Source organism: Chaetura pelagica, unplaced genomic scaffold, assembly GCF_000747805.2.
Source record: "Chaetura pelagica isolate M959 unplaced genomic scaffold, ChaPel_1.0 scaffold787, whole genome shotgun sequence".
NCBI classification, from domain to species: Eukaryota; Metazoa; Chordata; class Aves; order Apodiformes; family Apodidae; genus Chaetura; species Chaetura pelagica.
In genome coordinates this window covers 34,329-52,299 of record NW_009953973.1, presented here as the reverse complement: position 1 = coordinate 52,299, position 17,971 = coordinate 34,329, and the positions used below count along the sequence as shown (strand labels likewise).

The following is a 17,971-nucleotide window of genomic DNA, read 5'->3' as shown; positions in this document are numbered from 1 at the left end:
TAAAAGGTTTATCACCATTATCATAATTAAAGATACAGCTTTTAAAGCTAGCAGTATGCTTAGGCTGCACAATTTGAAGAGACAGGAACATTTTATTCCAGAAAACAAATATATTCTCTGGTTCCTCCTTCTTATGCATCTTCGGATATAGGTACACTGCCTTTCCTGAAGTTATTTCAATAGATTGCTCATATCTGAGTGAACTCTTGGCTTTCTGTCTAACCACAGCCACATAAAAGTCAGTCTGGAATAATTTATTCAGATAATCTAAATCTTTTACAAAAGGAATTTTTGTGAGTTTACTCTGGTCAGAAGGGGAAACTTTTGCAAAGGAATGTTTTTGCTTAACTTGGATTTATTCAAAACTTAAATCCATTGAGCCTTTTAGGGTTTTTCTTGATTGATGCGCATTTTAACTTAAAAGCTTTCAGGCACTTAAAGGACGTATTTTAAACACTGGGGTTCCAAAGAGGAGGTTGTGCAGAATATATTGCAGGTACTTCTTACTTCTGCATCTCCTCTCAATATCCAAATACTTTGAAATGAAGCACTAACAGTGAAGTCTCTGGCTCTTACAAGTTGCTTCCATGTTACTCTTTTAATATGGCTGCTTCAGATAGGATTTTCTACAGGACCTTTCATTATTCAACTGATTTGCTTAGGATCTGTCTGTTTTTTTGGTGTTAGGAGTGGTGGGAATGAGGTACACATGGCAGAGCCGTACTAACTTGCGTCAACAATTTTGAGATACTTGGCTGTTCACTTTCAGTGTTGTAGTTTGGCAACATTTAACTATTTTTTTTCATTGTTGTTTTCTGTAGATTGGGTTCTACAATGCTGTAGCCATCCCATGTTACACCACACTTGCACAGATCTTTCCTCCAACTGGGCCACTACTTCGAGCATGCAGGTGAGTAAATACGCAAGTTTTTGCATAGCATGTAGCTTGGTTAAAGAAAAAACGAACTTGCTCTGCAAGTTTTTCTGGAAATACAGACTTTTAATTTTAGTCTTTGCATGCAGATACACTGGAATATATCTCTTCCATTAATCTATGCAGCTATCCAGTAACTACCAGTTGGGACTATCCTATGCAGATCTACAGAGACAGCTGATTGAATTGTGTTTGATGCCAAAAGCATTTAGAGTGAAACAGGTTCAGTGCTTCTGTATCCCTGTCTAGGCTGGTTCAGTGCGATTTCCCTCTGTCCTTTTTACTTCTAAAATGGTTGTCACAACTAAGACTGGTTAGAATTCTATTTCATTGAAAAAAAATTAGTTTTGGTAGGTGGTTTTATTTCACATCACAGCATTTTTATTACGAAGAAAAATAAAAATAATAAAAAAAAAGATTCCCAGAATATTCAGTAAGTGGGAGCATAAGGTTAGTGCCACTGGAATGTGGTAACTTTGTCCTATCAATCAGCTGGGATGTGAATTGGGACCTCCTGCAGAAGAGTTAAGGGTGTTTAATCAATTTGCTGCTTCTACCCTGGAAGGGTGGAGGATCTCTTTGTTGGTAGTTCTGTTCCAAAAATATATTCTGGACCTTAGCAATCTTTCCTGACAAAACTGTTGAAACCAGTATGCTTCATGAACATGTTCCAGTTTCACATTAATCGATATTCTCTAAGGAGGAACAGTTGGTTCATAAAATGCCAGTAATCTTTAGTCACAGCCAGGGAAAAGAGGCCTGTATTTCTATGTTTTTTACCACCTCTCTCATAATCTTTCTTTTTTTCTCTCTTGTGGTCCTTAAATTCCAGCTTGTATTGAACTTTGTCTTGGACCTGTATGGCAGATCTATCTACTCTATCACTTTCCTGATCTTGTGGGCTAAATGATCTGTGTGGAATAGCAGAAGGGTGCCCAGTGTGTACAAAATGCTGTGAAATTTAATATAGTGGTTAGCAAAATAATTTCATTCACACTCAAGCACTATTTCATATCAGTATGAGAAAAAATGCATAGGTCTGTACCAGTGGGAAAGAGGACTATCTTACAAAAAAACCCAAACAGTGAGTATTTAGGGGCCATCATTAATAGTCAGCTGCCTCTAAGGTCCTGCTGCTGGGCACCACTGTGCAACCCTTAGATGGATTTGGAGGAATATTAAGTAGGATTAGAGACTATACCTCTGTAGTTATTACATTAATGGGTCTGCAACTGGAATCCTGTTGTGCTTTACAAAGAACAGATAAGGACACTAGCAAATAAGAGAAGATTATGAAAGAGCTTAAAAAATGTTTTGAGGTAGTGAAAACCAAAAAATATTGGACATAGTGTATTTAATTTGGCCAGGAGAATGACTTTATCAAAATCTGTAACTGTCTCCATAGTATGCTTTCTGATTAGACAAAGCTCATAAATGTAGCAGTTAAACACTACTTGGAAGGCCCAAAGTTCATCCAAGGAATTTGGTGAATTAAGTCTAGGTATACTTTTTTAAAAGAGGTAAAAGGAATACAGGTCAGAGGCACAGCTACTGTGACACAATTGCCAAGGCCTGACTTTTCAAGGCAGTCAGGCTAGGTGAGCCTTATAGTGGCATCTTTCGTCCTTAGAACCTATAAAAGTAACAGTGACTGGTAAATAACAAGCATTAATTTATTATCCTAAAGTGAGTCATATGGAAATATTCTTAAGTGCATATTTTAGTGGTTCCATTTGTTTATAGCATTAAACTCTTGTCTAATTTCAAAACACTGTGGAGTGTGTTACTATCATAATGGCATCAAAATCCAAATTCTGCTTGGAGTTTCAGTACAGGGTAGGAATGTGTACTCCCTGAGCTGTGTTGATATTTTGATCATAGATAATTGAATAATATGTATTCTGAGAAATAAAGAAGAGTTACTTTCAGTGTGAAATCAGAGAACATGAGGTAAACCATAGAACTGCTTGTAAACCTTTCAGTCTTTACAAGGTCAGGAGCCATCCAACTGCTTCACTAAGAAGTAGTCTGAGATCTTGGAAGTTTTCTAACCTCTTCCTCTTGCTTGAATGTATGCAGCTGAAAGCTAAATGGTCAGTTATTTAATCCATGTAACTGAAACACAGATTGTGCTTTGCATAACCGCGTTTTCAGTCAGAAAGAGTTTTATACTGTTTACATGGACTAGACAGCATCAACTATAATACCCACCATTAGAAATGCAGTAATGCTTATCCTGAGTATTTCCAGTTACTTGTTTCTACTCAAGCTAACAAATACTGTCAAACTGCTTTATATATGCAGGTTTTTTTCTTTCTTCGGTATTACTTATTTTTCAACATCTGGGTGTACTTTTACCTCTCAAATCAGTATCTAGATGCTTTTAACAGGAAAATGTCTTTCAGACTCTATGATTACTCAAATAACCTCAACACTAGCTGTCAGGAAAGTTCTGTTACTAGCTCAATCAAATGGCAATCCTTAAAAAATGGGTTTGTAAGAACTGTAAAACCATTTGCATAACCCTACTACTGTCTTTGTTAAGAATTTAGCATTGTTATTCTACTTAATGGGAGCTGAGGCTTAGAGAATCTAGGCTGAGTTTTCTTTAAGACCACACATTTGCAGGAGCAGGGTTCTGGGAAGACTCATATATTTTGATTTCTAGCTGCATGGATATCCAAATGAGGCTTATTTGCAAAAATGGCTTGTAATAATTGATGGTCCATCTTTCAGTACTCAGCTGAGGAGATTTGAAGCTATATTGTATCAAGAGTATCAAGCACCCAGATATACATGTTTTCTAGATGAAAGGTTATCCATGCTTCTGAAGATCAAACATGAACTTTTCAAAAGTGTGTTTCTCTGTGAAAGGTGTGATGTCTGAAGTAAAAGCAGTCAGACTCCTGGCAGATATTAAATTAACTTTTTCTATTCTAGAAATTATATTTGTTTGCAATTCCAGTTATACTACAGATATTTCTGAAAACTACACTAACAGTCTCCAGACTGGGGACAGCTCTGTACAGATTCAGCTCCCCAGCCAGTTCTTATGCATTCCTTAATTTAGATTGCACTGATAGAGAACTGGGGCATAGACATGTGGATGAGGTTTAAGATCTCTGTAAGACTAAGGATCTTCCTAAAAATCCACACCCTGGCATTAAGTCTTCTGAGGAGCAGTTTAATAGTTTTAGCTTAGCCTTGAAATTACCCTCCACTGTTTGAAGAAGTTGAGAGTTCAACTTGGAGATTTAGAGTAGGAAATCAGGAATACAAGTCTAACTTCAATGTCCCAATTACTAAAATATGTATTATTAGCAGGGTTTATGTTACTTCTCCAGAACATTTCAAATAGTTGATTTTGTGTGTTTTTTTCCTTTATTTTTGATGGGTAACTGTTACGCAGTATGATGAGAAGAATACAGCCTCATTCCTGTTTGCTATTGCCTCAGCTGCTGACTGAAGTGATTTTGATATCACCCCTTCAACAGCAGTGCTCATTCTTGGAACTCAGTGTTGTTTAAGCTGCTGTGTCCTTGAGTTGTTTGGAATGCAGACACCAGCTGCAAATAATAGCAGCGGAAGCAGCCAAGGCAGCATGTCAGCATCAAGGTTCTTATTTTGAGATGCTCTGGGCATTTACTCCAGACACTTAGGAGCCAGGGCTTCTTTGGGAGCAGAAAGGCAAATGAATCGTATTATCTGCATCTGAAAAAAAACCAAAAGTATTAGTCACTCACTTCCCTGAAGTAAGATAGCAGCTAAGAATCTAGGTTTTTGGGTTCAGTAATTTATTCCACATTTTAAAATGCTCTCTTCATGTTCTGTGTAGATCAAAACTATCAGTCACCTGTGTTAGTATGCAGAGTAAGTCCCATGTGTGCTTTGTAGCCCATGTACTAATTAGGCCTACCAAAATGTCAAGTCTATTATAGTATATTTACCTTGAGGATGAGGTGGAGTGATTTGATTTTTTTTTTCCTTTGTTTCAGATCAAATAATTTTAAACTATTTCCATGTGCTTTCAGGTCTCTCAATTATTGCTGAAATTGATATAATTTTAAAATTATTTTGGTTGCAGTTCTCCTCATTACTTTCCCATGTACAGGAAATGGACCTAGAAATTGCGATGGTTCTGTTTTTCTGATTCTGATTGTATTAGCTGTGATTCAGTGCCGTAGAAACTCTGGCTTCATGACTTCCAGTTGGTCAGGAGCATGGACAGAGCAGGTTTCCACCTGCCTACAGAAAATGGCTTAGGTTTTCCCCTAGAGGGCACCAGCTTTCTTCTGTAGACTCCCATCAGAGCCTGCCTTCCTCTATCCTCAGAAAATGCAACATTTTGTCTTCTTACCTGTTCACTGTGCTTTCAGCTGTTTTATCAACTGTTTCAGCAAAGCAGTGACATAAAAATGAGAAGAGTTCTGACACACAAATTCTGGTGTAATACGCTGACAGAGCATGTAAGACTCAGCGTTTTCACCATCATGTTTGTTTACTGAAGAAGACATCTAAAGAACTCTTGTTTTAGTAACTAGATATCTGATAGTAAGAAGCTGAAACAGTTGAACCTGCACTTTTTCTCTCTATCTTTGGAAGACTGAATGCTACATATGGCCACTGGTTTTAAGTATGGTCTGCTATTGAGATATCATCACCATAGACTTCCAAGTCACTGAACTGATACAGTGTACAGCAAGTAAGATTATGATTCTGTACTCCCTCCAGATCGTTAGAACTTTACCAGCTTACTTTCTTATAATTTTATGGCTTGTGAACCAAAATTTGGATTTGGGGTTTGGCAGGGCTGAAAGACACAACATGCACCATTTCTGCTTCAAGGAAGGGGCACTTGTTGAATGTAGTAGATTGATAGTACAATCACTGCATTAGTAATTGAAAGCTGATACTATGGTGTTGGCATGCAACATGTTATATATACACTGTCAGGTAGCCCCTGTGCAGGAGTTTCAGAAGGGTTGATGTGCTGCTGTGGTTTCCAGTGAAGGAAGTTGCCTGGCAAAAGTCTCTGGTGGTTTTGAAAAGGGCCCAAGTATGCTGTGGTAAATCCCTGAAGGTGGCTTGTCTCCAGACTGCTGTTTCAGAGATATTCAAGTTGTATACAAGCCACACAGAGTTACAAAATGGGATAACTAGAGGTAAAGAATGAAATAATGTAAAGATTATAAAAGCCTAATGACTTACAGGTAGGTACTTACATACAGCATAAAGTTAGCATGGCATAGCATAGTATAAAAAAGTAGACAGTATTGCTAGGAAAAAATCCTAATAATCCTTTTTGACTTTTTTTTGTATCTCCAGGGACAATCTCAACCAATGGGAGAAAGTAACAAGAGGTGAAGAAGCCTCTATATGGATTCCCTCTCAGTCCCTTGCTTCTGGGACATCAGATTCACTTCCTGTGAAGATCGACGACTGAACAGCAGCAACAGATTGCTTTAACCTGAAAAGCATCCCTTCTTTTTGGGGGGGTTGTTCTTTTGTTTCATTTTTATTTGAAAAAAAAAAAAAAAGGAAAAAGAGAACCTACAAAATGCTAGCTAAGAAGCAGATCTGCCTAGGAAGGTAACATTGATGGAGTTACCTCAGCTAAATGACTCTCTAGCAGCCAATCTCCTGACCTACAGCAGTGACACAACATGAACAGAGGGAAAGTGACAACTCAGATATTTTGGAATCAGCTATCAAAAGAGAACTTACAACTTGTGAATATAAAAGACTGGCCTTATCTTATGGGCTACATTGCTGAGGCCTTAATTTAAAACTGATGGGGAGGGGAGAAATCTTAGGGGGGTAATTCTAAATCGTAACTTTCTAGTAAGGGTTTCAATGGTACTTTTATTATACCGTGCTGTGGCTGGCTTTAACACCAGTGTCACTTGGGAGTTTTTGGCTATAAATAGAACAATATACCCATTGCTATTGTGAATGTTTATGTGTGATCTACTTGTAATCAGTTTGAACTCCAGCAGAATCCTTGGAGACTATAATTCATGCTTAGGTTACAGTGAATTTTCTTGCTGCAAACTAAAGGAAAACCAACTTTCAGGTTAAAGGTTTAAAGTACTTCATTAAGCATCATAATGCAAATTGTCTGTCACTCACAAGGCGAACGTTGAAAGAACTAGGTGATGGTGCTTTGTTCTTCAGAATGATTTATAAACCTAGACAACTCCTCCCTTAAGATACTGAAAGTACGGGATATTTATCTCTGATATGAGAGAGACTTTCACGTTGGAGTTTTTGTATCCATAGTGACAAAAGTATCAGATTAAAATTTAAATGTGACACTAAAGATTTCCTTACTTAGCTCACAATTAAGTGAAGTAATAATTTTTATTTCCACCTGCTGAGTTGTATTTCAAAAGGTACTAGAGACATACCTGAAGTATCTACTGGGAACAAAAGCCTTGTCAGAAATGTCAGGTCTGGTAAGAGGGATTATGGTATCGTCACAGTAAATCAAAAGTGTTATTGCATTGATTAGCCTTTGTGTTGAACAGTAACACTGCATGTCTTCTAGGACTCTCTTCCCCCACCCCAAGGTGAGTGAAATTAGGAAACTTTGTCTGTTTGCTTTTTTTCTCTACTTTAGCAAAATTTCCAAGCTTAGAACTGCCTTTCTCAATGAAAGAATAGCTGACTGAAGACAAGTACTCTAAAATACTGTGTTTACAGTTCTGTGCTGATTTAGGCTTCAGCCTTACAATCTTATGCACAGGCTTTAAGACCTTAAATTTAATGCCACTTTTAAAAAATTAGTGCAATTGTACAGAATATGCTTAAAAAAGCAATTAATTTGCCTTCATCATTCTGTTTAAAATAATGAGAAAAAAAATCTTCATGTTGACCTACACAGTAGGTGAAAACAGAGTCCTCACATACAGCCTATTCTTTTTCACAGGTAATACTCTTGTAGTGGTTCCATAATAACATGGCCTTGTGTGTAACTGCAACAGATAATTGTAGTGACTTAGAACACAGGTTCTCATTTTCCATCTCATGTCTGTTGAGCTGTATTTCTCCAATAAGCCATCTTCTGGGTTTCATGTAACTGACTTTGATTCTCTGAGTTTTGCCTTCTGTTATGGTCGAGCACATACCAGTATCTGTACATGTGTACAGTATGTGATATGTAATTGCATAATGTATAAATGCACCTAAGCCTTTGCAGTACATAGATACCCCAGAGGTTGAAAATTCAACATAAAGTTGTCTTATTTGTATGATACAGGTTACCTAACAGCAGCCATGTAATTATTTTCAGTTTGCTTTGCCAACTCTAAATGCAGAAATTCATCATTAACCACAGCAAACTATTTGGGAATAATAAAAAAAATGCAGCAGGAAACAATTACACCAAAGTAGAATGAATAGTATCTCATGCTGTGTCCTCTGCTTTACTCCTTAGCAGTTCTGTTTTAACTAAATCTTGTAGATGCAACCTTTCATCCACTAAGTACTTGAGCCACAAGCCCCAGTTCCTAACATACATTATAATTATCCAAAACTATGGTGACTACAAAAATCCTCTCTGAAATTCAGATATGCCAACAACTGGATGGAACATTTTTCCTTCATGGTTCAAATATATTTACTGTTATTCTCCCTCTTTGAATGCTGATATTAAAAGTGTTAAAAAAATACTCCTTATCCCTCTATATTATGGAAAGCTTTTAATTAATCTTTTACTCATTGACAACAAATGTAACTTCACTAGTTCTGTTACTTACCATTGAAAGTATTTGGCAGTATCGCGTAACAGTTTATGTTTTGAAGTTTGTAAGTGAACAAAAATAGAACGTTTCCCTAAAAATTTTGCCAAATTGACAATAAGTCGTTCTATTAATGTCTTAAGTCAATCAGGTGTTGTTTCTAACATATAACAATCCACATCACATAAAATATATGTTTGCTATAGAATAATGTCTATTAGAGATAAAAAGTTAGGTTCCAGTCGTTGTGGTTTGGTTTGTTTTCCTGCTGTTAGCATTTACAGAGTGCAGATTCAGATGTGTAAATTTTTTGTAGTAACAAGCTTATACCTACATTACCAAAGTGAAAACCACCAAAAATTAAAACGTTGAAGCTACTTTTAAATTTCATGGTTCGAGTACATGTTGAGATTTAATTGTTAAAAATCTTGGACATGAAATCAGAAATAGAGCAGTAAGACATCTAGGTCTTTTAAGACACCTGACTCATTAAGTTAAACTATCAAAAGCCATTCTTTCTTCCTTTTGTGTCCTGCTAAAACCAGTCTTTTCCAAGATCAATAAGAATGTATAAAAAAACGTAACAGATCTCTCCTTTCCTAGAAGTGTTAGACTTCATACTCCCAGAACTGCATCATTTTTGTTACTAATTTCAGTTGCTTTTCCCTTCAAAAGGACTGTTTGAAGCCATATTTGAGCATTTCTAATATCTTATGAAATGGTGCCTGAAAGGTATGCACTACATGAGAAAAATAGTTGACATAGCATGATACTAATCTGACATGTTGCATATTTTATTACAGCACTGACAGAAACTCCACTGTTACAATTAATCTATGAATTTTGAACAATAGTTCAACATTGTGCTGTAATAGTTCAACTCACGGCAGTATTATTTATTTTTTTCATAAGAGGCCATTTAGTTATTACATTAGAGAAAGGCAATACTTTTTTTTAGATGGAGTATATGATAAAACATTTACATTGGAGGGGACTTGCAATGTGGAATTAATCTTTTTATGTGGCACAGGCTTCTTTCATGTGTTTAAACTTAGAACAGTGTGATCAGTTTGCTGTGACTGCATTTAGAGCATTTAGTGTTAAAATTGTAGGGCTAGCAAATAGCACTATTCATGTTAAAAGTAGACATTGTTAGATGCTCAAAACAATTATGACCCTCTTGAAATAATGCATTTGCCTCAAACACTGTGATATAGGAACAGTTCTGTGAAACAGAACATTTAATTTGTTCATTCTGAACACAGAAAAGGCTCTCTGCACACTACTGCAAAGAAGTTCACATTTAGACTTTGTGATATATCCCAATCTAGCAAAGGCACATCATAACTCTTATTTTGCTTTCTGACCAAAAACTGTGCTCGATTGTAATACGGGTGTATACTCTGTCAAATAACCTAAAATAACAGACTGCTTTCTAGGGTAGATCAAACTGATTTGTTGAGTAGATTCATATATATTCAAAATCCAGGTTGGGCTGTTATGTGAAGAGGAAAGAACTTCAAGGTAACAACATTCAACTTTATGACATTTAGTGAGCTGAAAATTTGTTTTATATATATATATATATTTACACACATATATATATATATGATACATATAAACTATCTTTGTAAAAAAAAATATGCAAGTGCAATAATTTAAAGAGGTCTTAACTTTGCATTTATAAATTATAAATACTGTACATGGTGTGTAATTTTTTCATGTATTCATTTGCAGTCTTTGTATTTTAAAAAAACAAACCTAAACCTTTAATATTGCGTTTGTACAATAGAACAGTAAGCATTTATTATGATATAGTTAAGTTGTAAATAAATTCACAAACCAAACAGCCAGTACATATTCATATATGGGTGTCCTATTGTGAAACCTGGTTTTGCTTTTACTGCTGGCTTTAGCACAGCAAGACTACTTCTGTGGATATGTAATTATACATATAAATATATGTATGATACATAAAATATACTTAGAAATGTTCATAATTTTAATGGATATATCTATACATATACTTTGGTGTGAATATTACTGAATACAGAGTTTTTTAATATTATTTTTCATGTTTATTTTTGCTCTTATTGGGAGTGAAAGTGAGGGATTGTAAGTGTGTGTGTATATGTACAAGGAAACCACATGAGAAAGGGATTCAAAACATAACAGAATCCTTTAAAAAGGTAGGGTTTGTTTTTCCCTGTCATTTTAGTTTACTGCTTATGCTGTATCTTCCCAACTTTGCTGTTGTTAAATAGTATTTTATTACCTATTGCAAGTTCACATTATCACAGACAGCAAAGAGATGCGATTTCCTGTTTGTCTTCCTGCTGCCAGAGAGCTTGCTTTGCTCTTGACAGATACTTGCACACAGATCCTTGCTTTGCCACAGTCAAACAGCAGTGCAGCTAATGCAGAATAATTTGCTACTTTTAGGAGCAATTATGGAGATACTCAAATGCTGAATTGCAGAAAAATAATCCTGCACACAAAGTTTTAAGGTTTTCTAGTCTAAAGTGATGTAGGGCTTTGACAGCTGGCAATACCCTGAAAATAAAAGGTAGCTTCAGGGAACATCTAAGCAAAATCTAAACATAGGTGAAAAAAATGAGGAAAAAAAAATAATAATCTTGTGTATTTACCTACCTAATACATGGATTTGCTTCAAAGACCTCTTGCACTGTCCATGATCAGTAAAGAGGGTATGTGTCATTTATAGATGCGGCCTTGTGTCTTTATGACTCAGTATAACCCTTTTCATTCTTAGAGAAAGATGAACTAGAGAGTTCAATCTGAGCTCTGTCTCTAGTTCTCAGCATAGCCTCCAAATGTTCCTGGTCTCCCTGCTCACTGAAAGAACTTGGCATTGCTAGCACAACTTGGTCAGAAACAGGTTTCCAAAGCAACTGCTTTGGTTTAACTATTGGCATACAGTTGTCAAAAACAAGTTTTACAAAACTGGGTTTGTGCTGTTATGACCAACCTTTCCAGAAAGCTCTGTTTGCTGCAAGGGATATGCTGCTAGGGCTAATGCTTGTGATGAAATAGAAACTGCACTGGTGTTGAATATATTTTCTAGGGTTTATTCATTTAAATGTTAAAACTTCCCACATTGTTGTGAGGGACAGTCAATAGAAGAGGAATATTCCTGTGAATGCTATTAGTTTCGCCCTTTCCACCTGTAGGCTGAAGTCAATTACTTTCTGGTCAAGTATTTCAAATTGATGGCAGTTGATCACATGCCTTTTCCAGACTTTGTTCTTGTAGCACAGCATGGGGCTTTGCCTTTGATGGTCACTGCCCAGTCAATATGCTTTCATTAGCATTTTTAGTCCTTTGTTATTGAAAAACATCATCAGAGACTTACAAAAATCAACCCCTGAATGTATTTCCTTGTAGATACCGGAAAATTTAATTGTAAAATCAGATTAACTGAAAGTCATTGAAGGTTGGAGAGGAAAGGAGTATTTCTGTTGGTTTTGAGGAACTTTGAATTAGGCTTTTTCTAAAGTATCCAAGTGCTCTTTTAAGATGCTGTGCTCATTTGAGTCAGCTGTAAGGGACAGGGACTTCAATGGATTTCACTGGCTCAACAAGTGTTGGAGGTTACTTTGTTGTATTTATTTTGCTGAAAAAAATTACATAGGAAAAATTCCCCTTCCTCAATCTGTAGTTCCCCTTCTTGAGATTAGGAGAAATGTTTTTTTTTTTCTAATGTGTTTCAGTAGTGCTCTAGAGCTACCTGAGCTGTGGATGTTGCTTACTAAGATGAAAATCTTTGTCTCTGGATCAAGAATGAGTTCCAGAAAAATGCTTCAGTAGGTAGTGGTGTGTTGTTTAAAAGTCTTCTAAAATAAGGGAGAAGCCTAAGACTCAAGAACTTTGAAAATAATTAAAATATTGTACCAGGTAAAGTTTTCCTTTAATGTTTTTTTATTGGTTTGTAACATTGCTGGAAGGGCTAAATGGTTTTCACCACATAGTCTGCTAACATTCAGCTGGCATTAATTATTTTTCTTTTTTACAGCAATGTAAACCCTGTGGATATAGGTGAGAATATGATGTTTGTAGAGCTGTTTCTGTTCATTGAGCTGTATTTATGCTGCTTGTGGAAGCAAGATAATTGTTAATAAATACCACTTAGTAAGCATATGGAAATTAAAAATTAGGGCTTGTAAAGTACAAAAAAAAACCAAAAACAAACCCAAACAAACAAACAAAAGCAACCAACGAAACGAAAAAAGCCAAAAATAAGAAACTTGGAAGCGTGTAACAGAGTCAATATGTGTCAAAAGTTTTTGAAAATGTCACTAGCAATGTTAGTAGCAGTGGTGAATGTGGTGCCATTGGGAATATGGGTAGTTTGGAATTTGTGCTGATGGATAAGTTGATCATAAAGAGAAGCAGGATGATATTAATTTCCAACTAGTGAAATCCAAGTTATTCTCTGCTGCTTGCTTACGGAGAGAAAATGAGTATTTAATACTGGCCATATTTTACATCTCTTTCCTGCATATTACAGAAAAGTGTTTTCTGAAATCCATCCTTCTGTACCCAACAGAGCACTGCCATCAGAGCTAGCTATATTTTACTGGTGACATACTGGCAACATTAATGAACTAAGGCATATGAAACCCAAGACCACCAGTCACAAAGCAAGATATACTGTACTTCAGGCTTAAAAGGAAGCTTCAGGCAGGAAAACTAGCATCCTATCAAGTCCTTGAAATAATTAAATACAATTTTCTTATTATGTTAGCAAGTTCCTAGTTTTCTGCTTTTTATCTTTTTGGTGCTTTGTCCTATTAATTTGCTGGAGCAATTTGGTGGAGCAATTACTTTTTTTCTTTCACCTCTGAGGACTGCACAAGTAAAGTAGACTGCCATCTCTGCTGTCTCTACAGCCTCTTCTACCATCTCTACTTCTGTGGTCTGAATTAATTCCCAGTGACTGGAAATTAAAAATTTAAAGCTATTCTTGAGGGCTGTGTTTCCAAGGGTTATGGAAAGCACGGAGAACAGGGTGTGTACCAAATACTGAGTTAATGAGTTGCAGCTGTGGAGAGGAGACCTTAGTTTCTTTCTGTCCTGAGAGTAGTAGTTTGTATGCAGTTTACACACCTGAAAACCCTGGAATGAAGTAAATGCTATGGCATGTCAGGGTAAGGTGAAGGCAGAACTAAAGTGACAGACAGCCTCTGCCTATAGGGAAAGCTTCTCTCACCCACTGGCTAACCTCAGAAAGGGCGGCTGATTTAAAGTCTCAGCTCCCTAGTCTTTCTGCATGGTAATTTGCCCTGAGTTGTATAAAGACCTTGTAAAGAATCACCCTCTGGCTCATAGTGTTGCGGAAGTGCTTTGAAGAGGATCTAAGTGCAGAGTTGTCATAGATGAAATGAATGTGGTTGGGGATCCGGGTGCTTTTCTTTCAAAGCTGTATTATGGGCCTGCTTAGGAAGTGGCAAGAAAGGACTACAGAGTGAGATCAAGAGGGCTTTTCAATTGCAGGATCTTTTACCAGTTTCCTGAATGTAGTTGATCCTACATAGCTTAAATCACAGATTAAGCCATTTGCAGACATTACTCTTAATGCTGCTAGTTTATAGTGGCAGTAAAACAGAGCAGTTTGCAGAATTTTGCTTGAGCTTTCATTTCTGTTTGATCTCTGACCTTAGCCTGACAAAACACTTCTGAAACTGAAAGAGTTCCCCCTCCCCAGGAACGTTCATGCTACAGGAAATGCTGGAGCAGACATCCACATGATAAACAGATTTTTTTTCACATTCTGGAACCATGTACAAAGACATGATCTGTGTCATCTTCTTCAGTCACATCAGTCAATATAAACCATATAATGGGAAGACTGGAGCAGAACATTTCTTTTGCAGATGTGGGAAGGCTTTGTGTCAATGACTTGTCACTGTGTTGTAGTAATAGCTCCACTGTTTATAAACAAGATAGTGCTGTGACTGAGAATGCTGTAGTTTAATGTTTATGGTGCTGCAGTTAAGGCTAATGAGGTTGTCACAGCCTGGAAGCATCTATTCTGATCTTTACAGGGTAGGGTGATGGCTGTAACCTATTTTCTCTACTTCTGTAAGAGACACTACTGCCATGCTTGTTCTGCAGTGAGGAGGATACCGGTAACCTCAGCAGAGTGAGGATGGGCTGGGATAGACTGAATTCTCTTCCTTTCTAGAGCTTGTCTTATCAAGTTATCCTGAAGATTCACTAGTTGGGAACATCAATTTCACTAGTGTTACTTTCACCTTGGAAAAAAATAAATAAATAATTGAAATAAACAGAATCTGCCATATTCTGCAAAAATATTAGAAACCAAATATGAACTGTGTAATTATCCACGAGATCCTCCAGGGTTAGTGCAGATCTTTCACATGCTTTTTCATGTGTATGCACATAAAAGCTCACATTTTATACCATAGCCTCTATGGTTCTTCAGCACTATACCTGTGTTGCATTTGGTGTCTGCTTCAAACACAAGTATCCTAGGAGAAAAATGTAACATGCTATAATTTCTATGTGCCAAGTAAGGGTGAGAGGAAAGTGCTTGTGACAACTCTATTAGAGATGGTCATATTTTGGAAAAAAAGCAAGACAAAGCACACTATTCTACTCGGAGGATAGTTGCATGCAACTTGATAACAAAACACTTGCATACTACTTCTCCAGGTTAGATAGACTTCAAAGTGCTATTACAATTGTTGCAAATAATATAATGTCAACACTTATGGCAGCAACAGGCTAGGATGACACAGAAACAGACTTAATAACTGAACTAGAAAAATAGACTACAAACAGCAAAACATTGGTGTTTTAAAATGCCGAAATGTCAAGAAATAACTTTCTTGACTACTTTTAGCATGCAGTAGATCCCAAGCTTGTTGGGAATGGGGTATTGCTGGGGCAGGGAAAGCTTTAGGAAGGTTGCAGTCACTTTCCTGTTTTATAGTCCAATATACCTATGTGGTACTGCACCTCATTTATCACTGGCTCTTTAGAGCGATCTAACCCAGAAACTGTTCTACACATCACTGTCACTGCATGAATAGGATTGAGGGGTCCTCTGCAAGTCCTCTCTGTTTGACAAGGTAGAGGTAAGTACTACTGGTAAGGCAGTCTCTGCCAATCATCAAAACACAACAGGCAGTAGACATAATCAAAACAAATATAAACCTGTGCAAAAAAGGCTTTGGAACCATGGTGCTGCTCCTCTCCACTCCCAGGAATTTTAACTGGTGGAATCCTAAGGAGCAGAGCTGATGTGAAATTCTACCTGAAGAGCCTAAGCCTGCACTGTGTTCCCAAACAGATAGTCCTCTGATCCATGGGGGTGATGGAGCCTGGGTTCCTATGGGTTTGCATTGTTATTATTAGGTTTAAAAAATTAAGTTAGGTTTTCTTCTGTCTTTATACAAAACTCTGAATTTCTCCTCTGGTTCCTGTTACAATCCACCTCTTGCTGTGCTTTGGATGTGATATACAGACTCCGATATTCTGTAGAAAATGACCAACAGAATGAAAAGTTATGGAGTGGATGCCAGTCCTCTGTCTAAACAGCTACCTGGTTATAAAATGTGGGACTTCATAATTTTGGAAAAGATTCCCCGCTGAAGTTTGGATGTAATCAACCAATAACTTCAAAAGCTTTATGAGAGGAGAATGAAGGCACCAGGGAGTGGCAGGTCTAGTGTGACAGTGCTGGAAAGCCACCTAAGATACCAGGCTATGCTTTACGGCTTAAAGTTTGACTTTAGAACCATGTTAAAAGAATAAGATCTTTTGAAACCCCACATACTGTATGAATCCAGCAAACTTTTATTTGGCATTCTTAGTAAAAAGCCTAAACAATGCAACTTGCCTGCAGTATCTCAGAACAAGTCTGGGCTTACTTTGATGGGTTTTTTTGTGTGTTAAAGATGCATTAAGCAGAGATATTTTACATCTCTCTGCAGTGGGGAGCAATGCTTCCTATCAGATATGTGTCTGGATTTCAAGACTTAGTGCAACTAGGCTTTGGACTACATACAGGTTGTATTTCTGTGACAGAAGTGTGATTATGAAACTGTGATGGAGACAAACAATGAAGTAGCACATATTTAAAAATAGCTTTAGATCTTGAGTTGTTAAGGACTTCTGGATTTGTTTAAAGATTTATGTTTAGAAACTCGATTATCTCTAATCCTGGAGCTTGCTGGTGTTGACATTAGCCTTCCCAGTGGTACTGATGAGACTGAATGCTGTAACTGCTGAGCAATTGGACTATGGTACTATCCCAAGACCCTGTAAACACTTTCTGATGGATGCCGTGTATTGAAGGGCCCCATTTTATCTTTTATAAAAAGTCTGTCCTACACAGCAGATAGGTTTGAATTATCCCAGTCCTATGGTAAGCCTCCCTCAGCCTCCTGCTCTTCTGTGCACCCTAGAGCCTTCAGCGCTCTCCTGGTCCATGCAGAAAAATTGAAGCTGGATCTTGTCTGTGTTCATGGAGGATTGTCACAGAAAACTCCTGCTGACCCCTTTTGTAAAGACCAGTCTTAGAGGAGAGTTAGGACAGGTGTAAATGCCTAAATCATCATCAGTCCTTAAAGTACTATGTCCGTTTAGCCTCTAAAGATAGCAGTGTGATAAGTGATGGTCAGTAGTGACCTCAGGAGGCCTACCCTAAGAATGCAAATGCTGTTTGCCCCCATTCCCAGCTTTGGAGATTGCCTTTGGCACAGGTACCTGACTGAACTTGTCCAGGCCCACTACACTGCCTAGATTACACCATCTGTCTCAACAAGCATCTGGCCTGTTTCTGTGTTGAAGACAACTAAGAGGCTGCCTGCATCCTGCCTTTTCCACACACCACAGGGCTTCCACCGCAGTGCTTCATGCAATGGGCCTATGCAGCCTCTGACATGCTCCACAGAAGCTGAGAACAAGGTCACTCCAGCGGCAGTGTCTAGTTCAGGCCCCTCACAAAGTCTTCAAATGGACCCCCTGTGTAGCTGGTTGATTGTGTATTTTTATGTAATAACAATATGAAATTAAAGTAAACGGAATTCATGAGTGTGGCGAAGTATGTAACAACTGTAAGATACTGCCATTTCAGGGCATTTGGTGGGAACTATAATATCCATAACATTGATAGCAATGGATCTGATTTCTTGGCAGCCTTCTCTGCTGTTCATTGCAAACAAAAGTCCCACTGTAGCACCAACAGTAATGGAAGGAATGCTGCTGCTTATTTTCCCGTTACACATAGTTTGATTAACAGGAGCAATAG

At 37.4% G+C, this 17,971-nt stretch overlaps 1 protein-coding gene across 2 annotated transcripts in view; it reads left to right on the top strand.

Moving 5' to 3' along the window:
- The window catches only part of PDE10A (phosphodiesterase 10A), a 176,150-nt gene extending 169,169 nt beyond the window's left edge, over positions 1-6,981 (top strand). For both annotated transcript variants that reach the window (XM_010002166.1, XM_010002165.1), the window contains 2 exons: positions 822-910; positions 6,260-6,981. In XM_010002166.1, coding sequence (XP_010000468.1) covers positions 822-910; positions 6,260-6,377 — 207 coding nt within the window. In that variant the 3' untranslated portion in view covers positions 6,378-6,981. The remainder of the gene's footprint in view (positions 1-821; positions 911-6,259) is intronic.
- The last annotated feature ends 10,990 nt before the right edge of the window (positions 6,982-17,971 follow it).